We start from the raw sequence: 15,000 nt of genomic DNA on the forward strand, positions 1-15,000 counted from the left end.
GGCTCTGCAGGACGCTCTGTGCCAAGTCTTGTGCATGCCAGAGCCTCCACATTGCTCTTCAGTACTGCCTTGATGGCCCTCCCACCCACTTTAACACTGCCTTCTCCCACGGCTGTGCAGTAGCTATCATAAAAGAGCCCAGTAGAAGTTAATGCTCCTTGGAGGGCATTATCCAACTGGAAATCTGCAGGGGAGCAAGCTGTGGATTGCAGCTGCTCTCCAGCTATCCTACCACTAGCCTTAATTGTTATAGAGCTCTGGCCCTCCAAAGTACCCACAGACGGGCTTCCACAAGAGCAGGGGCAGGGAAGAACAGAGTCCGCCACAGAGCTGGGAGCTCATTTCCTCCCTGGTAGATAGTGAAAGCTCAGGCTCATGGAAACATAAGAGACTATGGCCCCCTGGCATTCTCCTGGCTGTCAGCCAAAGGCATGTTAAGTATGTGGATATCTATATATGAACAGCGTGGGTGTATTTATGACTATAAAGATATGTCTCTAGTCACTAAGGGTCTGCACTAGGGACATTTTTCAAACTGGTTTTAAAACAGGTTCAGCTATCCTGGTCTTTAAAGCAGCCAGAGCCATGTGTATAGCTCGTTTTCTGTGGCTTAAGGCAGCCAGCCCCATTTTTACTGTACTGGAACTGATTCAGCACAAACAGAGCAGGCCACTTTAAACTGCCCCACACCAGGCGGATGCTACAGCTCTGACTGGTTTTAAAGTGTTAGCTGAACCAGTTTTAAAACCAGTTAGAAAATTTCCCCAGAGTAGCCAGGACCTAGAGGGATGGGGTAAAGTGACATTTAAAAAAAAAAAAAAAGAAGAGGAAGTTTACAAACAGAAAAACAATAAGTTTAAGGATCTAGCTGAAATCAACACAAGCCAAGAAATTCAAAATTAAAAGCAAAACATCCTGTCTTCTAGCTTGTGGCCATGAATTGCAGCCCATAGGATATTGGTTGCAAAACCCTACAGAACACAGGAAAAAGAATTGGATTCAACCAGATTAAATTTCAGCCTTACTTTCTGTGGGGATTTTCTTTGTTTATTAGAGTTTAAACAGGCTTTCTAATTGCAGTTTAATGTAGATGGGTATATAATGCAGATCTTCTACCAAAGGAGTTCATGGAGCTGGATAAGTATATTCCAAAATGGCTTTTGCTAGTCCAAAGTCATATGGTTGAGTGGGATTAACATATGGTCCAGCCAAAGTTTTGCCTTGAAGAAAATGGAAAAGAAATGCTAATAACTAATACTGTATTTTCCTCTTTATGGCCGAAGTAGTTATAAATAGTTTGGTCGATTTAAACACTTTTTTAAAGCGCAAGCACGTCAGAAAAGATAGGGCCCAACTCCGCTGCCCTTATTCTCTTTGAATGGCACCTTACCCCATGAGTAACCCTACTGAACTCATTGGGACAACTCGCAGCATAAGCTACTATTACTAGTACTACTCCTCAACATGTAGCATGGTGGCAGAATCCGCCCCTAATGAGCACAATAATGTGCTGCGCTGTACCTTCTCGGTAGTTAGAGAGGGCTGAGGACTATTTAGACTCTCATTGTGGAAAGAATGTCCAGAAAGGGATACAATGCCCAGCTAAAGAACTGTCAAATCACATTGAAATCACCAGCTTCTAAGTTTGAGGCTGAAATTGCCCAGCGTTCGTCCACTCTAAATATGAACACCAGACCTGACTCATGCTTATAATATAGTCATATCAATGTAGACAGGAGGAAATAATTTTATATCAGTGCTCTTAGTTGACTGTGTGATTGCAACTCTGTAATATTATTTCTCATGGGAACTTCAACCCATTGATTAAATAACCCTCCATCTACTGTAGAGCAATCATAGCACAACATTTTGAATAAACATGGGTTCTGACTGAGTCCTATTGTACTCTTTAGTGACTGTACTGAGCAGTAATTAAAAAGTAATGAATCCTATTTAAATATTAGGGCATGCTGTCCTAAACCTCTGAATGCCTGCCGGTGTGAGCAAACTAACTGTAGGAGGATGTTCCTTGTTCTGTATAAAAGCACCATATTCATCAAAGGGTCTCAGGAACTGCCAGCTCCAGATATATTATTTCCAATTTTTTAATTTTCTTCCATTTTGAAAATATGTCGCTCATCTGTCCAGACTGGCAAAAATTAACAGTAATGAGCTAATTACCATGTCAGTGGTCCTGTAGGCAGAGTCATTCTGCCCATCTGCCTCCTGGCAAAATCACCACTCTAGAAAATATAAAACAAAACTTTTTTTAAAATATGTATTTGTATTACCTCTATATAGCCCTCAGCACTGCCTCCTCCTACCTTTTCAGGGTTCAAAATCTAGCCAGCATCACTTTTTCTCGCTTTGTATTTCCAAAACATTTTAGTCGCTCTAGCAGGGTGAAACACAATCACCTACACAAATAGATGGCTGCTGAGTTACACCACCCTCCAGGTGAAGACAGTACCATCTGCAAGGCTTAGAACATCCAAAACCCCATTTAGAATTCCTGGCCCTTTGGAAATCAAGCCTGTTTGGTCTGCCTGATTGATTCACTTTTTAATGAACTGGGAAAGCCTGTAAACTTAAACCTGATGCCTCCCTTTCTACCACCCCATCCCTGCAGCAATGTACTGATTATATTTCAAGTTATTACAGGATTAATACATCTGGCCCAATGCGTCTTTTCCCTGCACTTCTATAAAAGTTGTGTCCAACTCTTGCTCCTGCTATTTTAATTACACACTGGATCTCCCCACATTACCTGTGAAGTGCTGGCAAGGCTGTAACATATCCCCTTTTCAGACCTGCCAACATCTCAATGGCTAAAACCTACTAGTGTCATGGTCTTGCAAAAGTGCTGAGTATTTAAGGCCACAGCTTGAGCTTTACTATGCACAGTATCAGCACGACGAATGGGTAGCAAAGCCTTAGCCCTATTGAAAGTAACGAACTAAGATAACCCACAAAATACCATTTACATGGGGTGAGCCTGTGTCATCGCTGTCTGAACCCTCGGCACTGCTGTAAAACGGCAATTTCCGACAAAAACACCAATGCACAACATCCCATTGTGCCTCTTTACCACAGTAGTGTGTCATACTGTACAGCCATTAAAGAATGCTTTTTAAAAACATCATTATAAAAAAATGTCATTGCGGTTTAGCGTCAGCTGTTTACAAACGCATTGCCACACAAGCTGCCAACGTCACTGTGTTGACTAGGGAAGTTATGTTCTTGTTTACAGCTGTGCATCAATTCTGCGCTATATTTAGTTTTGGTACACAGTACATATAAAATTCTTACTGAGCTTAATGTTGCAGCAAATAATACGTATACAGTAAGCTTGTAGGATTTATCGCTGGCTGTAATGTCGTAGCACATATTCTAAATATCTATGGTGAGTGATCTAGTTACATGCACATGCAAACAAAATGGCAATATATTTAGTTTAAGAAGTGATAAATTGTGTTTGCTTTCATTATTCTCTGTGTAGGAGCATATGAGTTCAAACACATCCTAAAAAGAGGCTGTAGGGCTGCAAAAATGTCCATGAAACTACACATTGATTATCAGCTTTGAGAACTAACATGGCTTTGCTCCCCATTACAGTAGCTCATAGAGGTCCCAATCAGGCGCTGAGCCCTAAGAGGCTGGGTGCTGTACAAACAAGTAATACAGTAGTTGCTAAGGCTTCTTGCAGGGAATAAAGAACACTTATAACGTAATCTTTCTAACAATATTCTGGTCAAAAATGATGTTTTGCTGAAACATGTTTTGAAAAGCGAGCAGAATTTTTCCCTTAAAATTCATTTTTGGTTGGCTGGAGCTTTTTGTGGTTGTACTAGCCTCTTTAGTAAACACAACACCAGAAGCTTCGGGTTAGCTAATTCAGCTCACATTTTTCAATATCTTTTTGAACTACAGCAATTAAACGGAAAATAGAAAAATCAGCTCAGCATCCTGTTTGGAGGTAATTAAAGGTATAATCTGTTCCATTTGAATACTTCAGTGCCTATCCTTCTTAAAACAACGAATAAGAATAGTAGCTCATTTGTAATATGGGTTTTTTTCGAGCCATCTTAAAAGACGGACTGATGAAGCGAGAATAATCATTTTAAATTACGACATAAGCACAAATATACCAGCTACACCTTCAGAACGATTGCTGTAGGGTCAAAAACTGCTTTGATATATTAAGTTGAGTAACTCGGAGGATATTCTTTATTGTAAGAACCTGAAGTCTTGTAGTAGTTTGTATTAACGTACCAATATTGCTTATATAATTGCCTAAGTGAACAGTTCGTCATACATGTGTGATGGCTCTCAGTTCTTTCCTTTGGGATTGTTGGACTTCAGTGTGTCTATTATTTATTTTTTAAAGAGTTTTTTTTTTAATTTTTAACATCAGTGTCTCTTTGTTTTCAATAACAGTAGAGTGTTTTACAGCACATAAAGACAGTGTAACACGCCATTTACTATTAGTTGCTGGCTGGTGGGTGGTTGTTTTTTTTAATGCATTTGTCTAATGGACATTTATCCACTGTTTCTCAAAGAAACGGAGGATGGGTGTAAAGTTAATATCAGTCTTGTTCATTTATTTTTCTTTAAGCAATCAAGTTTTCCTTAAAACACAGGATAACCTCTTGTCTTTCAAGACTGAGTATGAGACCTGCAAAACAACTGGCATGCATTCAGCATAGCTGATGGTCATCATGAGATATTAAGGTGAACTGCAGAAGTTTTTAACAAAAAGCTTTCTTATAAGATCCCCAAAGAGGCAAAAATATACTTTAAAAGGTATTTTAACAAAATTGGAAACAATCATTAGCTACCTCTGCGCCTGAGGCATCTGGGCTGTATGCTTTGAACCCAATCCCGAGTGCCTGTTGTGAGTTGCTGAGCATCCTCCTCTTCCTTCGCAGCAGAGGGCAGGCACAGCACAGCACATAGGATTGGGCCTTCATTATTACGCTGCCAGGGTGCAAGGCATTACATCTTCTGTACACATCAGGCCTTAGCCTGCATTCCTACGCATGTGAGTAACTTTTTACTTAGGTGAGTAGTGGCCATTTAATTCACTGGCACTACTGACCATTACTTCTGGACAGATTTGCAGGCTTGGGGCCCACTCTTGGTAGAGCTATTCCATTTGACACTCTATTTTCACTCCTTGATAACTGTCCCAAAACTATTCCTTCAGAGCTGAAAATTTCTCACATTTAGTATCAAGCCTCATGTTACATTGTGAAGGAATGTTTCCACAAAACGAATTGAACCATTTTTTGGGCTAAGTGGGTGGTGGGAAAACGTGTCTCATACAAAAAGTAAAAGTAAGATACTTTTTTTTCACTTTTAGATAACTCAGAAAAGATTGTTGCGACTTTTCAAACTCACCGTGAACTCATTCCTCAATGAGGACAAGTGCCTGACATGTGTTAAGCAATTTGGTTCTCAGATAAATAAGGTTATAAATACTTGAAAATGGCATCAGGGCCAGACAGAGCAGTGTTTGAACGGGTGGATGTCAGAAGAACTTAAATGTCAGATTTTCAGAAGTGCTCAGCACCCAGCCGCTGCCCTTGTAACATATATAACCAGCTTTTTCAAAACAACTCAGCACCCAATGTACTGAGCACTTTGGAAAGTCTCACCACTAATTCTGGTGCTTAGATGGTAGATGAGCTCATCTGAAATATCGGGCAGATATTTAAGCACATGAGTAACTTGTCTCACTTGAGTCGACCCATTAACAGGACAACTCACATTTTTTAAATTATTGCAAAGATTGGGTCCTTAGTGGAGTCTCAGTAACAGAAAAAATGAATAGGTATCGGGCATGGCCTGTACAGCATTTTCCAATCACCAAATTTCTTCAGATTATTATTTGTATTACAATAACACTTAGAGACCCCAACAGAGATCAGGGCCCGGTTGTGCTAGATGCTGTACAGACACATATAAAGGTTAGAAGAAGAAACAGGGGCACAGAAAGGCGTCACAATTAGGCCAAGGTCGCACAGGGTATGTCTACACTGCAGCGAGGAGTGAGCCTCCCGGCCTGGGTAGACAGACCTGCACTAGGTTGGCTCACACTAGCATGCTGAAAATAGCATTGTGGCCATTACAGCTCTGGCAGAGACTCAGGGTAGAAACAAGAGCCAGGTGGGGCTTCAGAGCCCCAGCTGCCACTGGAACCTCAACAGCTGGGCTGTGATTTTTTAGGGTGCTAGCTCAAACATGGGCTGGCAGCTTGCACCCCGGTGCAGTGTAGGCATACCCACAGCAGGTCAGTGGCTGTGCTGGAACTAGGACGTATGTGTGCTGCATGCCAGTCTTGGACCCTGTGTGCATTAGCCCACATTCCCTCTGGTAGTTCAAAGGCACATCTGAGAACTTAGTTAATGATAAAACTAAATGTTTAAAAACTAACCTAAGATATACACATGGAAAAAAAATACTCCGTACTTATTACTCAGTCCAACCAATTTTTTTTAACATCTTCCAAAATATTCATTGCTGGGCAGAGGCTAAGACCCCAGAACTGCCTTGTGGTCCATGCAGGTGGATTGCTGTGCCCACACAGAGTCATATTAGTTTCAGTGGCGGCCTGCCTGGGTGCAGTAATCCGCCCTTGTGGATCACAACATAGGATCAAAACCTAAATTTCAGCCCCGCAAGGAACATTTTTGAGACAGTGAAAAAATGTGGCTTAGCATAAAATGGCTCTCGCCTGATGCACATCGCGGTTGTGATGTCATTGCCACAAGCACAGGGACCAATGTAGTGATGGTTCCGAAATGTAATTAATAGCTATAAAGTTCATTCCTCTTGGGAGTTCTTACAAAAAGGTTTTTAATTTGTACCAAAAACTTTGCATCTCATTTTTAAAGTCCACCTACTAGTAGATAGGTAGAGCCCAGAATTTAGTACCTTTGCCAATAGGTTTTGATAATCTGACTGTGTGGTTTCCTGGGAACACTACAGTTTAAGGCTACCAAGGGAACAGAGGGGTGTGGACAAAAAAAGATGGTATCTTGGTCACTTAAATCAGCCTTGCCTGTTGTAGAAGTGTGCAAATAATGACCATTCTAAATAAATTTCTGGGTTCATTAAAACAATTTATAAACACAATTTGCATTTTGTTCTAGCCTTTTATTAGTTGCAATTATGGAGATACAGTAACCCTGTTTACACAGCTCTAACAAGTCAGGACCTCTAGTACATTATTGGCTTGACCCTCCCCCCTACTTGCAGTTCATTCTCAACAGAATCAATCTGAAGTTGAAAACATTCCCTGTAGGAAATGTACACATCCTTGCTTATACAAGAACAGAACATAGTAATAAACTTTAGGTACTGTGAGTTGCAAGTTCAACTTCCAAAGATCAGCCCTGACTTGTCATTGCTCTCAGCATGTTCACAATGAGATCAGAGTGCTTCAGTGAGGACTCGGATTCACAAGGGACATAGGTGAGCATGTTATACTTCACTGTTATTCAGAGCTCAGACTCTACAGAGATAAAATGAGAGCTGCTCACTGTTTAACATGCATTCAAAGCACTGCCAATCTAAAATGGCTGCTCAGTCATACTTTAATTGCAGTTTCATGGAAACAAATTGCTATTTAATTACAATAAGCTTTTCTGTGGCTTAGCTGGACTGACAAGAGACATACACCTGGAACCAAAGCAACAAGCAGTAGCACTGGCTATCTAGAACTTCGTGCTTTATAGTGTCTGGTAACGAGGTCAGTCCAAGAACACAACCACTTAGAGATAATGCCACACTAAAGCAGGTTAGTACTTAAAATTAAAGATTGTGGCATCCACTGACTTTCTCCATCCCCTCCCCCTCCCTCCAATAGAGCCGTTTGGAATAATAGCATATGGCTGTTTGCCAGACTCTGATATATAATTCTTGGGCAGGGGAGAGTAATATAATTTGAAACTAATTTTTTAAATCATAATAGCAAGGGATATGAACTCATACTATATTGGCATTTAAATACTAAAAACAAATTAAAATTCAACCTAAAATTAGTTGATGCAAATTTTATCAGTGTTAACTAATAAGGCAAACAGGAGACAAACTCAATGTGGTTAATATTCTTAATATGTGACTTAATTTCAGAGGCTTCATTCTGGTGCGACAGCCTCATTTTATATTTCATAAGATACTGCATAACCTGTTTAAATATTTAAAGATAAATCATGAAAGACTGGAAAGACTGTATCTTGTGGCAAACAGAATTTGGTTTGGAAAGGCTTAATGTCCCAGTGCCTGCTGGGATGAGTAAACCTCATAACTAGACAGCTGGATAGGTAAAAACATTAAACCCTTTTAGGGAGCAATCTTTTTACAAAATTGTTTCATTAATAAGAGTGACAATTTATATGATTGAGACATTTATGCAATATAAACAGAACATTTTATCAGTTCACTATGATTTCAGATTAGTAATTTTCATTTTTTAAAACAGCATTCATCTTTGAAAGTGTGGGAGCTCTTACTAAATGACACTGTATTTGTATGGCTTTTCAGAACACCAAATAGCATATATTTCACAGAATCAGTGTAGTAAACACATGTGGTAAAAGGTGAACAAGTACATGTTTTTCCTTGTAGACCTCCTTAAGAGGAAAAAAAAAAAAATAGCACAAGTTATTTCTCACATAAGGACAAATTTAAGTGGTTCCAGGAGCCTTCTATCCACACCTAGCATCCCCATTAAAGCCCATTTTTATTGTTTGAAATGCCTCTGGTTTCAAGAAAGTGTTTTACCTAAAGTAAGAATACTACTTAAATATGTTCCATTGTATATTCATAGCTCCATTAGTCCTCCTCCAATTTAGCACATCAAAGCAAAGGCTTCACCACTTGCATGTGGATTATGCTAACATGAGTGACATTTGTAATCTTATAGGTCTGCAACTTACGAAATGCTTTTAAAGCTTGCTATTAAATAGGTAGCTGTGCTTTACAAACCAGTCATATAATAGTTTATTTAAAGCCTTTAATGAACTTCAACCTCTACATCACTAAATGCCATACTAAGTTATTAACCATCTTCTTAGCATTTCTAGGTTATTGGACAACTAAAAAGCTGTACATGTTCAATTTAAACACTCTACCATGAGTGCTTATAATGATAGAATATAAAAGATGTCTACAGTCCCACTAATACTTGAATTCTATATTCGTATGTCTCAAAGCATCTTTGCAAAAAAATTAAAGCAGCACAATCTGCAGGACTCTACCTAAAGATTTAATGCTGGATCAAAAAAAGCTGAGAAGCATTTTAAAAATCTGTAATTATGTTTTAAAAACAAAGCCATGAAAACTATCCATAAGAGAATTTTTAATACCACACACTTCATGCACTCACGCATTTGTTTTTTGTGCCTGACAGTATATGGTAAACCAGTCTCTCCTCCCCCAAAGAAATGTCTTATTTTTCCAAGCATTGAAGTGTTAAAAGCAGATATTTAGCAGATTTTGTATATAAAGAAGTTCCAAGAAGTAGGATGCAAAGAGAAGCTTGCTGTTGGTTGTTTAGATGCACAAAAAGCTGGACTTAAGGTTAAGTCTCCCATCAGCATGACCAGAAACACTTAATGTGTCATGGCTGCTCTGTAACTAGGCAAGATGAATGAATAAATACCTTTTTAAAAGCAGGTTTCAGAGTAACAGCCGTGTTAGTCTGTATTCGCAAAAAGAAAAGGAGTACTTGTGGCACCTTAGAGACTAACCAATTTATTTGAGCATGAGCTTTCGTGAGCTGTAGCTCACGAAAGCTCATGCTCAAATAAATTGGTTAGTCTCTAAGGTGCCACAAGTACTCCTTTTCTTTTTAAAAGCACAATTAAAAATGTGAATAGAAAATATTATATACTTCAAGCTTGTTAGCCTATGAAAAAACTAGTGACTTTTGCTAATGTTTAACAATGTTGCAATGCAGTAGAGGCATCTCCCAGGCCTACTTAACATTGTTCCCTGGTATAAGGCATACAGCGTACGTCCATAGGTTCATAATATAATTTTTTCCCACATCTAGCAAAAACATGGAATGTTTTTTCTGAATGCCCTATAGTTAGCCAATTAGCATTTCAAGGAAAAACTAGGTGAAATCCTACTTCTCTTTCAAACTAAAAATAAAATAAAAAAAATAAATAATAAATAATAAATCATCAAGAACAGATCACATTTAAGATCATGTTAGTACCAAAAAGGCCAGGAAAGGGCATTTTCTTCCCTCAAGACCACCACTGTTCAGTGTGATTTATTCTCCGATAGCCAAGATTCAGAGGTACTACTAAACCTCCTTATAGGAATACCCAATTCAAGAATTGGGTCAGAGACCACATACCCCTTTGTTGTGAGTTTTTCCTATAACATTTTTATATATATGTACGTGTATTCCCTTCTGAAGGAGGACTGGATGAAGGAAGACCATGGTTACTTTTGTACATACCAAGATTCATTGCAACATGGCTGAACTGTAAGGATATGCTTGCTGTTATCAGAATTAATATTCTGAACAAAAAAGTTTTGGAGCATTGCTCTGCACCTCTGCCAAAAGTGACAGGGTTAAGTAGTTTGACAAATGCCTTATTGGCATTAAACTGTAAGAAGAAAACTAGATTTAAAGTTATTTACAATTAAAGCAACTGCTACATAAAGTTTAGAATGTGGTATAACAAAGCACAGCTTTTAAAACCCAAAGTCAATAAAGTGTTTTTGTTTTAAGTTTTTATTATTTAAATACACCGTACTAGAGCAAATGTCTCTGAAAATATCACAAATAAAAGATTTTTCTTCATTCAGCAAATTAGAAGTAGGTGAAAATTTCTACACAGTAGCTGCTATGAGCCTGCCTTTTTTTTTTTTGGCGCCATGGGAAGTAGCAACAGTAGGGGACAAAAACACTTACATGCATACATACATTGTATTTTACAGAGAGAGACAATAAAAGTGTTTGTGATATTCTATCACAAAAGCCACATCTTTCCTTTATCTCATGTTCAGTTTGATTGAAACACATTTCCTTACAACACTTAAATATACAAAGAGCAAATAGAATGTTGTTAAGGTAAAACACTGGGTACAAACTCTGGCCAGTGCCCTGCTAATTGTTAACGAGTGTAGAAAGCAGATTCAAATGCTGCTTTTAATCAGCTTCCTTAGACATTTTCCCCACCCCCGCCCCCAAAGATGTCCTCCGGTGGATCTTTTTTCATTTTCTCTACAGTCTCCCATAGCCCAGGTTCATGGAGTCCTTAATGTTCATATTCAGTCATTTTAATACACCAATAAATGTAGGAAGGGCAATCAAGAATAAAGAAGGTGCAATGGCATGGAGCTGGCATTGATGCTAGCTACAAAGGTGACGTGTCTACTGGAGACATGGGATCCATCTGTGATGAACAAAATTTGAGATGAAGGCACGCATTCTGCATTACTCTGACCTTTTAGCAGACCTGTAAGAAATAAAAAAATGGGCATCTTAGCTAATAAGCTAAATTTGAGATATGAAACTAACATAACTGCTTGTGTCTTCTCTTTTATTCATGAATCTCTTTTATCAGATCACTTTCCAACTGCGACCTGATTAAGGCTTTCTACACTAGTCATTCATGCCACTAATGTTCAAATGCTGAAGAACTAAAACAAACATTTCCTGCAGTTTTTAAACTCGAAGAGACAGTAACAAGTGTACTTTCAGAAAGTTTCAGGTTGGAAATCGTACGGTGAAAAAAAAAGGTGTTTTTCTGGGCCCCTATTGAAAGAAATGAAATGGTATGCCTGGCCTTTGAAGAAGCTAGTAATATGATCTTATAATTGGAAGAAATACCGTGTGAAGAAAGTAAGAAATACAGCCAATATCCTCCCAAAGCAGCTTTGGTTAATATGCTGCATAGCACAAGAGCTAAATATAGATATTTGGGGATTTCCCCCCTCCTTTTAAAAATTCCTCATCCGCGATGTTAGTTAATGTTACATAAACATTTTAATATATGAAGTCAAACGGTCTTCCACACTGATGTGTTAATGAATTGTGATAATTAAAAGTGCCTAGCTCCAGAGAAATCTAACTTTCATAGATAAAGTACAAATGATCATCCAGAGTCTTCAAATACAATCTGTTGGCAATTACCAAAATGAAATAATATATATTAGATTTTTATGGTTTTTAAATGACATTTCAAGCTTCCCAGGAAGTTCTTTTCACCCTTTAAGTTACTAAAAGCCTGAGGTCTAGTAGTAACTGCAACCCCCCACTTTCAAGCTAATTAAAGTGGAGGAGGCTTGGAGGTTTAATTCCCGAGAGCTGAAGCTCAGTGTGAGAAAGGTAATTTGTCTGTCCAGAACAAAGATTAGAGAGCAGCCAGCAAGCATATTTAATAAATGAGCATCAAATAGCCTCTACTATGGACACAGACAACACCAATTATGTAACTACAAGGGAATTGTTGAGTGATATGTAAATGAAGATTTTCTTTTTTTAAAAAAAGATCTTTTCCAAGAAATAGAATAGCAAGACGTAATCTAACTCATACTTTATGTAAAAGTTTAGGAGCTGAAGATAAGTGAACATGCCAAACATTGCCCATGGGTGGAAACCTTACACCACTTTTTGGAAAATGGAAATGCTGTAACAAACAAGAACTAGTAAAAAAACACTATGACTTCCAGAAATAGTGAATTAGGTGCAGACTATGTTCTCTGCAGTGGACAGCACCCCCTCCTTTAAATAATGTGGCACCCAGAACCTGATGTCCTGGCACTCTAGGGCTTTGCATTGTGCTTGTAAACAGCACACAGTTTAAATACTTGAATTTATTTTTTCAAAATACACAGCAAATAATGAAAAGTTATAGCTAAAAGCCTTTGAACATAGCTTAAGAACGTGAAAGGCAGGAAGAGTCAATATCATTGCACGTAATTTTTATGTAAAAAAAAGCAGCCTTTTAAGTAGAATTGGGCTATTTAACTCAGACTTGTGCCAATCACTCGTATAAACTCTAGCTTCCATTTGGGACCTATATTAAGACTGTAATAAGTTGACTCCATAGTTGTCAAATATGGCTTCATACGTGTGCAAAACAAAAAAAGTCACAGTACCAAGAACCGCATACTTGTATTAAACTCTCCTTGGCCTCTTAATAGCTAGTTAACTATGAATAGCTGTGCTATATTCTACTTTGCTCATAATCTTTAGGGAAAGAGCAAAAAACCTGAAGATTGATTGGTCTGTAACGTTTAATACTGGGTATCGTATCTATTTCAGCTAATGCTGTCAAATTGGAAGTATGTTTTTACTCAGTAGCCCATAACATAGCTCTCTGGAAAGTACTTCTAATATGTACATTCTTATATCGTTTTATGCATTTTAAAGAAACATTACTTTTTTGGCACCTTCCTCTTTAGTTTCCAAGACTAGAAGTCAGACAGACCCCAGCTCATTTCCTCACATAGATTTCAGTTTTCAAAGTTCACATTACTCCCCAATTCCCCCTGTGAAAGTGGGTATGAAGAAATTATTCATAAGATACACTAATTGTGAGATTTCTCTCTCCAATTTTCTCCTTAACACCTCTGTCTGCCTCATCATATACTGTAGCAATGTAGTTAATAGCCAATGATAGTGATAATGAGGCCCTGTTCTTATTAAATGCTTCCTCTGCATTTAGCTCCTAGCAGGATAGCTGCAATTTTGCAAGCTACACAAGCCAGTTTTACTTCTCTTTTCCTCACTGTGTCTACTGGTATTTTTGTAACTAAATCATTTTTGTTTTGCTAAAGCATAGCAAGACACTGATAAAACTAAGTGACTATTTAGACACCCATCTGAAGTTGCAATAAACTTTACATCCACACAAGGCAAGTGAATAAAGCACTTATTTTCTCAGAATGGCAAACTTTTTACTACTATATATAAAGATGAATGGTTTTACCTATATTTTGAAATAGGTTCTCTGCAACTGTTCATTTAACAGATTCATTGCTAGCTAGTCTGTATTATAGACTTGTTTCATTAAAATACACAGTAGTATAGATCTATGAATCTTTACATGCATTTGTACTTCCTTGAACAGACCTCATATTCTTCATCACTCCTAAATAGTTATGCAGAACAAGTAATTAAGACTCAGTATTCAATCCAGTTACTCCGATAGACAAATTAAGTAAATAAGTGTTCATATTTTGATGTAATTACAGTTCACTTTCTAAGAAACTGGAAATATACTTAAAATTATTCAGTACATTTGTGCAGAGTAAAAGAAACAAGTCTATAGTCATGTAGCAATGCAACACAAAACTGGTCAAAATTAGAAACCAGTTCATGTTTTCCTGTACAAATTAACCCACTAAAGAAAGAAGTAATTTAAAGTTCTTCTTTTGTATGTTACAGAATACATAAGAAGCCTAGCATTTTCCCTAGCTATTTTTTAATCTTCTGAATTCCTGTTTGCAGATAAATGTTATTTTTTGTGATCCTTACAGACATTAATGAAGTTCCTATTGTAAATCTATAAAGAATTACCAACTGAAGTGTGCACTTTTTGTTTCAGTGCAATAACTCAGTGCTGTGTGATTGCCTGGGTTAATGATGAAAAAGTCAAATATACTATCAGAGCTGATGGAAAAATCTATCACCAATCTGAAATTAAAATTCATCTGTGGTCAATAAGATTTAATATCCATGCAAGTGGCGCTGTAAAGAGTAAATGAATCAATGTCATCAATACATAATCAGTATGAAATATGAGGTGAATAAAATTATGTGCAAGAGTCATACATTCACTCTTTTCTGGACCAGTGTGGAATGAACAGTCTCTTAACTGAAGGTTGACAGTAATTGTTACAAATTAGGCACAGCAGTATCAAAATGCACTCACTTGCATAGTCATAGGACTTATTAAGGAGATGAAAATAGATCTAAAACTATCCACTTCTAGAGGTACAGGACAACTGTTGATACAAATTTTTCCC

General features: G+C 37.8%; 1 protein-coding gene across 1 annotated transcript in view; it reads right to left on the reverse strand.

Moving 5' to 3' along the window:
* Positions 1–10,792: 10,792 nt before the first annotated feature.
* Positions 10,793–15,000, reverse strand: part of LMO4 (LIM domain only 4) — a 15,543-nt gene continuing 11,335 nt past the window's right edge. The window contains exon 5 of the mRNA XM_074961381.1: positions 10,793–11,483. Within this exon, the coding sequence (XP_074817482.1) occupies positions 11,475–11,483 (9 nt within the window). The 3' untranslated portion in view covers positions 10,793–11,474. The remainder of the gene's footprint in view (positions 11,484–15,000) is intronic.

This window comes from Natator depressus, chromosome 8 (genome assembly GCF_965152275.1).
Source record: "Natator depressus isolate rNatDep1 chromosome 8, rNatDep2.hap1, whole genome shotgun sequence".
NCBI classification, from domain to species: Eukaryota; Metazoa; Chordata; order Testudines; family Cheloniidae; genus Natator; species Natator depressus.